Source organism: Mesitornis unicolor, unplaced genomic scaffold (assembly GCF_000695765.1).
Source record: "Mesitornis unicolor isolate BGI_N332 unplaced genomic scaffold, ASM69576v1 scaffold23336, whole genome shotgun sequence".
NCBI lineage: Eukaryota > Metazoa > Chordata > Aves > Mesitornithiformes > Mesitornithidae > Mesitornis > Mesitornis unicolor.
This window is the reverse complement of record NW_010193299.1, coordinates 3,487-17,458: the sequence shown is the minus strand read 5'-3', so window position 1 is coordinate 17,458 and position 13,972 is coordinate 3,487. Positions and strand designations below refer to the sequence as shown.

Below are 13,972 nucleotides of genomic sequence, written 5' to 3'. Positions count from 1 at the left end.
GGGAAAGAGATAATGCCTATTTCTGCAGAAGAGTATCACAAGCTTGCAAAAAAATACCAAATCAAACATACCAAGTCATGGAAAAATGCTAAATATCAGCTCTCCACATTGATTCAATTGAATTGTGAAAATAATGAGAGCAATAATAAAAACTCAATCCATAGAAAAATATAGGATATTTATAGTCATCTTCTCTCTGAAATGAGTGAAGTCCAAATAAACTTCAAAAGCTGTAAGATACTTTTTAATCGCTTCTTTTATAAATCCATATTTACTCGGAGAAATCACTGTTACAGAGTCAAAATGGCTGCTAATACTTGAATGTTTTTCAAATCCAATGGCATGGTATTAGAATCACTGTGGTATTAATTTAGGGAAAAAAGAATTTAGGCTATTGTTAATGAAGACTTCTTATCTTTTTACATGCTATTGAACTTTTAATTGTATTTTACATTCATGAACCATTTTTTTAAAATGCTGATGACACAGCTTGAGACTCTCAGCAACATATTGCGTGCCTTATGTTTGTTAGTTGAGTTGACATAAACCATATCTCCTGTTGACAGAAATTCTTGAAAATATTCATGGACTTCAGCATCCATCACAGAAAAACTGCAGTTATGGAAAGCACGGATAAAATCCCTTCCTGTACTTCAAAAACACCAGAACAGCAGCTGCACCACAGTATAAGGATGGAAAGAACAGACGGAAGACATTCAGACAGCTTTCTCTAAGTTAAAATTTGTATTATTGTTTTTATTTTTTCAAAACAGCAGAATAAGTCTCGGACTGTATAACACTAATCATCAAATGTTATTTTCAATCGTGGTTCTTCTACTCTGTCAGTAAAGACACAGCAATGTCTTGGACAAAGGCTACTACTTTATTATCTAAATATACGTGGATAGGTATCTGACGATCTGCAGTCCAATGTAATCTTTTCTTTTTTTTAAACGTCTCAAACAAAGGATTTAGAGAAATTAATTTTTCACTTGCCTATGCCCACATGATTCTCCAGATTCTTTAAAAAATATCTTCCCCACAACATATCTGTGTTTCCTAATTTAATAGAGAATCAGGTCCGATGATGTAAAAGTAATTTACTAAGGCATGCGCCAATTTATGATAGCACTGTTCTTATAAGTTAACCAGTCTCTGGGCTGCTCATAGATGTCTCTGTTTAGGGCTGAGGACAAGCCCAGGGAGCAGGATTTTCTCTCTATTGTCCCTCACCCTCCTAGGGGAGGATTAAAAAAAAAAGGGAATAGAGAAAAGATGCTTCACACAAGGTGGAAGTTAAGAATATAACAAGTTTAATGAAAACAACAGTGGAAAGGAAAAGGGAATTAATAAGGGACAGAGGATATTTAACTCTGTACAAAACCCAATCCCAGCAGTCCCCAGTGGCAGTGTCCCAGCAGTGCCTTGCGGCCGCTGTGACCGCTGTGACTGTCACCAGGACCGCAGTGGTGTCGGGAGCGGGTGGTGGTGGATGCTGCTGAGCACGTGGAGGTAGCCCCAGCCGTCCTGAGATGCCACCAGAAAACCATCTCAGAAGCCAGGAAAACCCACAAAACCTTGGGCCTCCTCGATTTTTTAAGACTGTGGCCAGAAAGGGGAGGGAACAGAACTGATCTGTGACCCCGCAGGGTCCTACAGACACCACCTGTCCTTCTCTTTCAGGCTGTTAACCCTTAAACCATAACAATAGGTACTTACCAAAGATCAGCCAATCTGATAATAAGAAAAAATCTTTCCTAGTGCAAAAACAACTAGCAGAATGCACATATTGTGGTCTAATGTCAAGGGTAGGAAGAGGGAACTGTTATTAAGGAGAGATTTTAAAAAGTCAATTATGATTACTGGAGTTAATCCAATTAACTGCTCCCCTCTCAAGTCTCAAGTTGTAGGGAATGAAGGCTTAGTCAATTACAAATGTCACAAAAACATGACTGTGATCTCAAAATGTATTTCCAAATCATACGGCAATACTATGAAATATAACTTGCCTGATGTAACAAAGGATGGGAAAATTCAATCTTTTATGCTGGTCACTATTATGAAATGTCAGACTAAGTTGTAGGAAAATGCTAAGAGAAATGTATTCAGTATTAATAATCTCAACATTAAAAAGAAATTAGTGTAAGCACTGTGCTAAAAGTACATATAACTTCATTAATTAAAAACCTACTCCTATAGGAAAAAGTTGAAACATGGTTCAATGGTATAAACCCCATTCTTCATTACATCGAGAGAGTAACTCATTATATTGAGTTGGAGAGTAACTTTCCAGACCCAGCACTTTTGAGGAAATTTTATGCTTTATTTTGACATATCATTATTAAAATCAACAATTGATTCTAACATAGTTTCTTCTCCCCGCATAGAGCATACTTCCTTCCTGAAGCAGCGTCCATCACCTTTTACATGGGGCAGTTATTGGTATCAAGTTTCTAAAAAATGAAAATGCATTAGAAGAACTATCTGCCTATGCCCATACACTGGTATTTTCATTCACCTTGAGCAACAAGTAGGAAAGTGGGAAGGCACTTCAAAGTTCCTTCCTGAATCAGAAAGCCATTTATGCAAGATAGTTATTACTGTAGACTTTATTGTCTGTAGTCATGTTGGTATGCTCATTTTGTGTATACCCACCACATCCCACTTTTCCACATACCAATCAACATTTCACCTTGAGTATTCTAAAGACAATAATCAATTCTTTTCACAGAGTCTAAGAATTCTTCCAACCTAAAAGGAGACCTTTCCCTCTTTAAACTAATTTGAAAAGACATCACTGTAAATCAAACCAGGAATAAAAAATTCCAAAACTGAGTCTCTTCAGAACAAGCCTATTCATTTGTACCAGCATGGTGCTTCTGCTTGTGTGCACCTAGAACAACTGGCATTTAAGAATATATGAGATATTCACCCCAGAACTTTACTAGGAGTAAAGTATGAAAAGCCAAAGCTAAAAGATGTAGATGGCAGTTCCATAGAACTTTGAAGCATAGGCTTTGATCTGCCCACACAGAGCACAGTAGTTCAGCAAGCTTTATATTTTAAGACCATGAAAATCAATGGAACATAACTGTTTGTGAGGAGGTGGCATGCACTTGGTGCTGCGCTGAAGAGCATCAGATTGCTGAGCCAGGTCTAAAACTCTTCAATAGCCACAGAGTTTAAAGCGCCTCAGGCTATATAAAGGAATGGCACCGGAAACAAACTATGGGAAAACAAGCAAGCACTAAAATAACAATGTACAAAAATATCAGATCTCTCAAAAGCTACATGTGGTACACTGTACAACTGGAAGACAGTGCAGAACTGCAATCTGGCAGTCTCTAGATGGGAAGCGAAATAGAGACATTAACCTTGTGCTGCACTTCATTAACTTAAAATTCTTCTGATTCAGGATTTGACTACTTAGATGTAAAACTATGGTCACAGAACTATCTTGCATCCATAATATTTCCATGCAGTACTCCAGTGAATCATGCATATATGTCAATCATCTTTAAGATAAGAACAGACTGCACAACTCTCTAATATGTAGCATAGGTATGCATATGTCTTTTCCTCTGACATTCACTAGCAGTGAAAACAAAAATTATGTTTAAAATAATTAAGAGACTTTAAAATTTGAAAATTTACTGTTTGTCTGGTACTAAGTTTGGACTCTTTGCTCAATGACTTTTAATAAATTAAAAAAACCTCAATGGATAACTAAGTCTTGCAAAGCTGTAGAATGCATTTAATTCCACTGTCAGCTGTGTTAATAGGATGAAGGTTTATCCTCTAGGAAATATTCCTTCATTATAAAACTCACCAAGTAAAACAAGATTATATGTATAGTAAACAAGAAATTACTAGAAAGGAAAAAGCTCCCATTAGTTTAAATCAACTTATGTAACCCTTCTTCCTCTCTATTGCCAAGAGAAATTATTTTTATTCTCCATTTTTTTCCCAAAGGCAAAATCAGATATGTTGCTCAATCTGCAACTGGTGCGATCCCAGTAAAGAGTTTATTCTCTTTCTCCAACCTACCACTATTGGCACGTCTACCTCATCCTCCATCTCTCAGACACTACTGCCTAGAGCTGGTAGATAGATTCACACACCATCACCTCAACCCTAGTTCTGTCAAAATTATTCTATTTTCAAACACTCTGCTAGGAAAAACTGCTGATCTGATTCCTTTTACCTAACTGGTTTCAGGAAGAGCTTACAGAACAGCTTATGACAGCTGGTTTGAATGGGACAAGGAAAGCAAAAGTGGCAGAAAGCAGTAATTTCTTATCCCCCAGTAACCTGGAGCTGACATCATACATCCAATTTTGCATTAAGGCACTTTGCAACTTCTTTATAGGCAATTCATCTCCAAAAAAGGTATTAAGAGCCTTGTCACAATCAAACCCAAAGGAGATCAAGCAAGAACTAGCTCATACAGAAAATGGAGATACAAGTTCAGGATTGAAAACAGGAAGAAGTGTTTTTCAGTAAGCAGGAAAAGACATAATGAGAAAAGGAATACAATGTGCAGTTGCCAAATTGTTAGTACAGGCTTAAATGGAACAAATTACATAGATGTTGCAAGGATAAAACTATGTAAGTTCACCTAGGAGTTAGTACAAAACTAGGCCTGAATAACCACAGTCATTCTTTGTGTTTTCTTAGAAAGATAAAGAAAGGAAATGGAGGTAGCAGATACTCAACTAGGAAAGTAAAACTAACCTCATTCTAAAAGGCATTTTTATTTTTTTAAGAACATTTGGAAAGTTTTTCTTTGTGTGTGTAATATTTTTGCCCAGACCAAATCTGGAAGCAGAGCTACAGTTAAGATTTTTATAAGACATAACATTTTTAGAAATAAATAATATTTTTATACTTGAAAAAGTTCTCAGGTACAGAAATCACTCTTTAGATTTAAATTTCTTACAGTGTAGAAATTATTACACCGAGCACATTTACTCTAAACAGAGATTCAGTAAAGACAGTGTGGTTTTTTGTATCCAGCAGTGATTAGAACATGTAGAGTTTGGTATTCCGTTTCTACTGTAAAAGGCCTGCATCACTTCACTTTTCATTGTATTCATTTGTATCTAGACACCTGAGTGAGATATTGTTTATCCATTTAATAAAAAAAATTATTCAATGCAATCATAGTATAAAGGTATGTACTTAAGGATCTTACTATCTACCCCTGATTCCCAATCAGAGGCTGTAGACACTGAACTACTTAAAATCCAAAATTCTAATTCCTTAATTTTTGGCACCAACAAAAGGTAGTTAAACAAAAGACTTGATACATTTGTGAAAACATATAGTCCATCAACTGTCCTTATAGATCACTATGAATTCTTACACTTTACAGTTATTTTGGAAAAGTTCTGCAAGTTCAAGTCCCAGAAATATTCAAGAAACGCTGGAGTAATTCCCCAGAAATGGAAAAGTATTAAAAAGTCTTCCATATGGGCAGGTGCCTGCTCTGATGTATCTAAGTAGCTCCCTGTTTGCATTCATAGGGAAGGAAGAGTCAACTGCAGTCTAACACTGATCCCGCAACAATAACATCATTGACTTCAAGTAGTCCGCCCTGTAGTTTGCACCAGTACTTGATACAGGAGAATATAGTGCCACTTAAATTAGTTAGGCAGTTATGTTAGTTAGTGAATCAGTCTAACTCATTTTAATGTCTAAGAAAAATAGGAGAATGAGAAAGTAAAAGTATTGGGTTTTCTGTGAGGGGTTTTTGGTTGTGTCTTTGGTAATGGGGGAAGGGCTATGGAGATGGCCCTTTAACAAGATAACTGAAAAGCTCCCCCTTTTCTTTCATCAAACCCACCTCTGACCAGGGCCAAGTAAATCTGCGAATTCATGTATTTAAGGGGTGCTGCAGAGCATGCTCTCTTGCTCTCTGGCACCGGCCTCAACCAGCACGGCCCCATGTGTGCTTGGCATGGCCCTGGCCCCGACCCCAACCCTGACCCTGAACCCAATTTAAGCTTAAGCTTAAGCCCCACTGCAGCTCCATCACGAAAGAGAGAGAGCCAGGAACTCTTCAGAACCATCAGAAGAGACCTGCAGCGGAGAAAAGGAGTTGGACCTGAGGAGAACAACTTTTTAAAAAACCACCAAGGTTGGCTGAAGGAAAGAAAGGAGAGGGGGGAGGAAGAGGATGTAGAGCCCAGGTTCCCCTTTTGCAACCCATGGCAAGAGCCAGGTCGACTGCCTGCGGCCTGTAGAGTTCAGCAGTGGGGCAGGGCCACATGAGCAGTGGCTGCCCCTGAAGAAGCCGTGACTCCGGGCAGTGTGTGCTGGAGCAGTTCGTGTGCAAGAGAACTGCAGCTGTGGGCAGATTAAAGCTTCGTGGATTTAGGCTGAAGCAGTTTTGCATATAAGGGAAACTGCAGCTGTGGGCAGACCCAGATTGGACTTTTGAGGACTTTCTGTCCTGTGGGAAATGTGCCACATGGAAGCAGAAAGAGGCTGGGCGGAGTCCTCCCTACCCCTGAAGGACCACATGGCACAAATCGACTGCAACCCCCACTCCCATCCCCCTGTGCCTCAGGGCATGGGTTGGGGAGGTGAAGAAACTGGGAACAAAGCTGAGCCTGGGAAGAAGGGAGGGGTGGGGGGAAGGTGTTTTGACTTTAAGGTCTGGTTGTGTCTCCCATTATTCTATTCTGATGTTGGTAACAAAGTAAAATTGTTTTGTTTTTTCTCCTTATGATGAGTGTATTTTGCCCGTGACCTTTTTAAGTGTTGAGAAGCCCTCCCAGTCCTTATTTTGATTAGCCCCTTTTCTGGGGCATCGTGGTGCTCAGTTACGCACTGGGTCTAAACCACGACAGTAAAATTTGAAAAATATGAAAGTCCACAATTCTGAGGATCTGGGGGAAAAAAACAAAGGTACAATAGAAAGTCATTTTAAAAGGCAAGGAGAAGTCCTTGCATCTAGAAATTTGTGAAGTACTGAAAAGAAGAACCTAGGCTTTTCCCTTTTCTACAAACTACAAATGTAAAGTTTACCTTGTTGTATAAACAAAGACTGACTGCAAAAGTTCAAAAACAGGACTTGTTTTCAGTTGATATTGAGATAATGTATTTATCAACATCCTCTTTAATTTTCTAGACTTTACGAAAACCTAACATACGCAGATGAGATCCTGATGTGTGCCACTTCTGGTACTGTATTATGCTCTACTTCACTTTCCAAAAAGTCCGTATTTTAGAATTGTCTGAGTGTATTTCACCAAGACACATTCACCCTCACTCTGGCTTTGATTTTCATCTACATTCCTCTGAAATCCTCATTTAGCCAAGTATTCATAAGCCTCTTCCAAGAACTTGAAAAAAATGCTGAGTGTAAACTCAACAGCAGAAAACCTGTCATTACTGTCCATGACTATAGCTAAATACGAGATGACATAGGATTAGAAAAATCAAAATGGAATAGGTTCTTCAGCTCAGATACAGCACGTATTTCGGACAAAGAATGTAGGATTTTAAGAAGTTAACACTTCCTACATTCTCACACTACCAAAAGGCAAAATGCTACTCTATTTTTCTTTTATATGCTGCCAATACCTGCAAGACCAGATCTGTGTGTTCTGAAGCCTTCTTTTGTCATGTCCTCACGTACGTAAATCTTTTATAGAAACCTATATTTTCCTAGTGGCAATCCTACTGCCAGAAATCACATTCTTCATGTTCTTTTGCCAGAAAGCCCAGCCCACATTCCAACTGCCCATTCTTTAATTATATGTCACATTCCTAGGTTCTTCTAAATATACTACTAGCATCTTAGAAAGTAATAAAGCAAATGTTGAAACTATGTGAAATTTAAATCATTAATAGTATCTCATTATTATTAATCTTTTCCACAATAGCTGTTTAAAACATACCAATTGATATGTGGAAAGGTTATCTGAGTATTTTTGGAAGGTATACCTATGGAAGTACGTATGCAAGATATGTCCGAGGCAGTAGCATGTCCCAAATGACTTAAATTCTAAAAAAAAATAGGAGAGAGAGAAAAGACTAAAGATATGAAAACTCACTTTTGTACAAATATATAAACCACATAAATAAACTTTATTAAAAAATAACAGCAGCTTAATTAGAGTCTTATACACATCAGTTCTCATATCTGAACTTCTGCCTTGGTACTACATTATCTAAGCAAAACATGAGCCAGCAATGTGCAATTGCAGCCCAGAAAGCCAACCATATCCTGGGCTATATCAAAAGAGTAAGGCCAGCAAGTCAAGGGAGGTCATTCTCCCTCTCTGCTCTCATCAGAGCCCAGTTGGAGTACTGTGTACTGGGGGAGCTGGAGCACCTCTCCTATGAATACAGGCTGAGGGAGTTGAGGTTGTTCAGCCTGGAGAAGAGAAGGCTCTGGGAAGACGTTACAGCAGTTTCAGTACCTCAAAGGGACCTACAAGAAAGCTGGGGAAGGACTGTTTACAAGGGCATGTAGTGATAGGATGAGGGGGAATGGCTTTGAACTGGAAAAGGGTAGATTTAGACTGGATATTAGGAAGAAATTCTTCACTACGAGAGTCATGAGATGCTGGCACAGGTTGCCCAGGGATGTTGTGGATGCCCCCTCCCTGAAAGTGTTCAGGGACAGGTTGGATGAGGCTTTGAGCAGCCTGGTCTATTGGGAGGTGTCCCTGCCCACAGCATGGAGATTGGACTGGATGATCTTGAAGGTCCCTTCCAACTGAAACCATTCTATGATTCTATGAAACTGAATTCACATTGATTCTGTGCTTTCCAAAACTGTAAAATTTCCTTTTAATACAAAAAGGTAACTTTCTTCCTCCCTTCCTTTTTCACCTAAGAATATACCTATATGATGCAACTGATTAATTCACTAAGAACCCTTTCCTCTATCTTCTGTCAGAAATCTGTACACAGCTGATAATTGCCAGTTACCGAACTTGTGGATGGAAGAAAGAGCTACTGCTTGCTAAGACAGTTATCGTAGAACTTCTCACTTAATTATTTATTCATTGTTTTAGTGACTTTCAAATCCTGTGGCTCCTGGCAATGAATAAACTTTGTGCTTAAAGAGAGAAACAGAATGCACTGACAGATTTAGAATCCCAATGTGTGCTTAAACATATCAAAAGCAAAACATTATCACAAGCAGTCATTTTCAGGAAAGAAGAAGGAGGCCAATTTCAGAAGAATGTTCTGCAGTTTAACTGAACTGCCAGCCTTGCTGGGAAACAACCTAGAGCTGAGAGTTCTCTCTGTACAGATAAGTACACTTACCTGTAAAGCACAATCATCCCACTTTTTTTTCTGAATTCCTTCAGTACATTAACATTACAGGAATGATGAAATAATGTTTTTTGAGCCCCATAGGCTTTATATTCCAAATATCAGTAACTTTTCTATTTTTAACATTAATTGATATGCACTGTAAGATATAGAGAAACTGGGGGACGGGAGCATGCGGAAGAGGGGAATGAAAAGTATAAGAGCATTATCAATAATCGGACCAACTCTTTATATTTTATAATGATGATCAAGAGTACTGTAAATACAAAACTATGGTTCTTTATTAAATTCACTAATTTACTTTTCCTTCTACATTTTATAGCAGGTACATGCAAACTGTACTCAAAGATGGCACTACAGTTATATGTATGCTCACAAGTTAGGCAGCCTTTTTCACTGACTCTTATTTTCCTTTTCAGAATGTTCCATATTAAATTTTAATATCACAGTTTTTATATTTATGGTATTTCAGCTTTCTTGATTTCATCATAAAAGTCATGAAATTTGCTTTTGCTTTTTATTTTCCAATTCTAAACTTGATGGATTCCTTAGAATAAAAATTATTTACCATTGTTGTTACCATTAATATTTTTAAGCTTTTTATGCAGAGGCTGAAAGAGACAGAAGATACATAAAGGAGAGCAATGTGCTATGATTTTTAAGCCAACTTCATTCAGAGATTAGTTAGGGATTGTGAACATTCACGCTGGAGAAATTCTACAGTTGGGTGAGATCACTATGACCATGCAAGCTAACCAGGCCAAAGTTTTTCCCCAAACCAATTCCAGACTATGTATTATTTCAAAAACAAATCAAAAAAAGAATCTGGTCTTGATTAAGGGCTTGGTTGGATGGATATAGGATGACACCCTTCCAATACACCACTGTAAATTGTTATGATAATTAACTATCTTCATTTAAAAAAAAACAAACCACCAAACAAACAAAAAAACCCAACAATCCCCACAAACTGCAAGAAACCCCCTCACAAATAACCTCCCATGCCTTAACTGAGCCCACATTTGTGCAGTTTGCAAAATACTGAAACCCAGTTTTAGCCATTGGATCTTCTTAAACTTTGGGCAACCAGATTATAGAGTATGGTATTAGTAATTAACTAGATATCAACTAATTAATCCTTTAATCTTCTTTTGAAAAAGCTAAATGGACAGAGCTCCTGAAGTCTTTCAGTCTAAGGCACATTTTTCAATCCTTTGATGAGTCCTGTGACACTCCTCTGAATCCACTGCAATTTATCAATATCTCTACAACTAAAAAACCCAAAATTAAGAAGAAGCATTAGAATTAGCTTACAAATATAAAATTCATTTTTCTATGCTGTCTGAAGAGTGCTTTGTTTAAATATTCAATGACCACACTTGTTTGTTTTCAACTGAGTTTGGGCTGCAGTTTTGCCTAGTAATTCAATAAAACAAAACATAACCTGGAAACCAGCAACAGGCATTTTCTAGAGAGACAGTGTTGTGCAGACATTTCATTGTAAACCTTTCAGTATCTACTGCCTGTACCCTCAGGCTAAGATTGAATTAACTTGTTATCACCCCTCCTCACTACGTAACTGTACAAATGGGCAACAAAAAATAAAAGTATACAGGTCTCTTCTTTGTAAGAGTACGATTTGCAGATGTTGTCAGTCTCCAAGCTGAGACTATCATGTCCATGTGTAAGGAAAATGTCAGCTACAAACCAGATTTCAGCAGTTGGAATACATTTAAATGATAAAAAAGTGTTTTTCTGCAGCTGCATAAAGTGATGATTTTGGCTGGTTTGAATTAGACAAAGTGGAAACAGCAATCATCACAGAGCTGTGTCTTCTCCATCTCTGTATCTAATACAGACAGTGCCTGTATTAGAGGCCAAAACAAGATGCAACAAGCCTTTTGACTTTGTATTTTAACTGTAATTAATCAACATATAAAAATATATGTTATACATGGCACTACTACATATCATGTAACTGAAGAACCTTTAGTTTTACTGCTCTGACTAATTACTCAGGATAATTTGCTTCTCGAGAAAAACATGACTGCCTGACCTCCATACCTGTTTGTGACCATACCTTTTTTTATTCCTCCTTAGCAATTATGGAATGAGTTAATTTATATACGGGCTCAATTAAACAAATATTAGCACTTGCACAAGAAAAAAAAATGGTTTGGTAGCTTTAAGGATTTCCCAAGTCTTTTCAAAATACCCCGTATTAATAATTTTAACCTTTCAAATGCTCTCGACGAAGCTTTGTTATTTTGTAATCCCTAATTTAAGACACTACTGTATCATTTTTGGCTTATTGAGATTCTCAAGTCTGATTCATAACTTTGAAGAGAAACTGTCCTGTTAACTGCTTCTCTTACCAGCCACCCCTATTCAAATTAATTCTCCTTCCATTTGTGATTACACAGCTTCCTTGCAAGAATTACCACAATTGCTAGCCTGGAATGTATTACCAGGAAGGCATTTAGTGTATTCCTAGCTGTCTTTCAGTACAGCTAAAACAAGGAAGAGGAACCAGATAATGAGATTAGGCAGCTCTCTACAGCTCAATGACAAATACACTGTAGCTGCTGTTGGGAAACTTCAACTGAGAAAAACAAATAGATGGTTGCTACATAAGCACAGTAAAATTACAAAATTCTGTAGTCTGATCAAAGTGGCAAAAAGCAAATGAGTATGCATGCACCCGAGTTCAGCTTGCATTGCCAATTTTTAGGCCTAGTTGCATCTCTCCTAATACCTAATGTGACCATTTCTCAGTGCTAGGTACTATCCAGCACCTATGACAAATAGTCAGGTGTAACAGAAGTTTTAATGTAGTTTATTCCTCCTAAATGTTATCTGAAAACTCACAACAGCTCTGTACATAGTCACATACAGCTAGAATAATTCCCAGAAGCTCGAGAGCATAAATCTAATAAAATATTCCCCTCCCATCTACCCTATATCTTTCACTTCTAGCTCTCAGTGAAGACAGAAGGTAACCTGTAAGTGGCAACATAAGATCTGTTCAACTGATTGGGAGAGTCCAGAAAGTAATTTATAAGAGTAAAGATATTCTGCCATATTCTATGACAGTATTCATGCAAGTCTAATATGTAAATCGTTTACCATATTAAATTTCTAAATTGCCACAGAACAAAAGATATTACAAAACTGTCATACTTTTCAGCATTCTTCCACTGAAATTTCCGTTTAATTGCAAACTGGAAAACACACGCAATATGTAATAACATACAATGTTAACTGCTTGAAAGAGTCCAGCGCAGAGCCACAAAGATGATGGAGGGAGTGGAGCATCTCCCTTCTGAGGAGCGGCTGAGGGAGCTGGGTCTCTTTAGCTTGGAGCAGAGGAGACTGAGGGGTGACCTCATTCATGGTTATAAATTTGTAAAGGGTGAGTGTCAGGAGGAAGGAGCCAGGCTCTTCTCAGTGACAGCCAATGACAGGACAAGGGACAATGGTCCCAAGCTGGAGCATAGGAGGTTCAACCTGAACATGAGGAAAAAACTTTTTTACTGTAAGGGTGACAGAGCACTGAACAGGCTGCCCAGAGAGGTTGTGGAGTCTCCTTCTCTGGAGACATTCCTCTGTGACCTGGTCTGGGTGATCCAGGGGGGTTGGACTGGATGATTTTTTGAGGTCCCTTTCAACTCCTAATATTCTGTGATTCTGTGATGCAGTTAACCAACATCTGCATTTTAAAAGCAAGGCAGTTCCTGATTTATGTTCAAACAGCAGAAGTATGAAATAAAACAGCTCTTTTCTTACCCTTATTGTACATATTAGTTGGTACTTGGACATCACTCAAACTGATGTTCACAGGCAAGTTATTGAAGTGGTCATTTGGCACTAGAATGAACTCCTTCCCCAGCTCCAAGTAGTTTCCTTCTTCATCTCGTTCATTTATGAGCACAGCATTGAAGTATTCATACTGCAATAGAAAATTCAGTATTCAGAACTCACATTCAGCTTAAAAATATGAGGTTTGAATATTTTTACATATTCTATCAATCCCATGATTAACTTTTACATGTATTTCCATCTAGAATAGAACAAGATATTTTTATAATCTTTCAGATTCCCTCTATACTCCCAGTACAGGTACATTTCTGAAAACAGATTTATCAATACATCTCAAGAAAACTCAGTACTATCTCAGATCTCTGGCTGCCCTGAAAATGTTAAGGGCAGCCCAAAAAATACCCTGAACATAAACAATGTGTGCACTATTTTTAATACAAAGCTCTCTTCATTTAAATCATTCCCTGGATAATTATTTAATTATGATCTCTCTGTTTAGCTTATTTCCATCAGTTTAAGAACTGCTATCAGTGCTTAACTTAGGCCTTAACAAGCCAGAAGTGTTTTTACTTCATAGGAATATTAATTAAAGCTGCTGTTGCTTACCCGTTTTGTACTGACTGACATTTCTTAAAGAATATTTCCTTTATGCTGAACTTTACAAACGCACATCACAGTAGGTTTTGTAAAATTATACATACTTTAATATGGACATATAAGCTTAGCAGTAACTTATTTTGAACAAGAAATTATTGTCTGCCTGTTACAGATTCCTGCAGAGTATTTGGCCTATTTTGTACAGAACTATAACCAGATAAGCAAAAGCAATTTAGATAAAATTATTGATTTCTTTACG

At 37.6% G+C, this 13,972-nt stretch overlaps 1 protein-coding gene across 1 annotated transcript in view; it reads right to left on the bottom strand.

Moving 5' to 3' along the window:
* Nucleotides 1-13,246, bottom strand: part of LOC104542942 (voltage-dependent calcium channel subunit alpha-2/delta-3-like) — a gene marked incomplete at both ends in the record, with an annotated part of 26,611 nt that extends 13,365 nt beyond the window's left edge. Inside the window, one exon of the mRNA XM_010187416.1 lies at nt 13,084-13,246. Within this exon, the coding sequence (XP_010185718.1) occupies nt 13,084-13,246 (163 nt within the window). The remainder of the gene's footprint in view (nt 1-13,083) is intronic.
* Between the last annotated feature and the right edge of the window lie 726 nt (nt 13,247-13,972).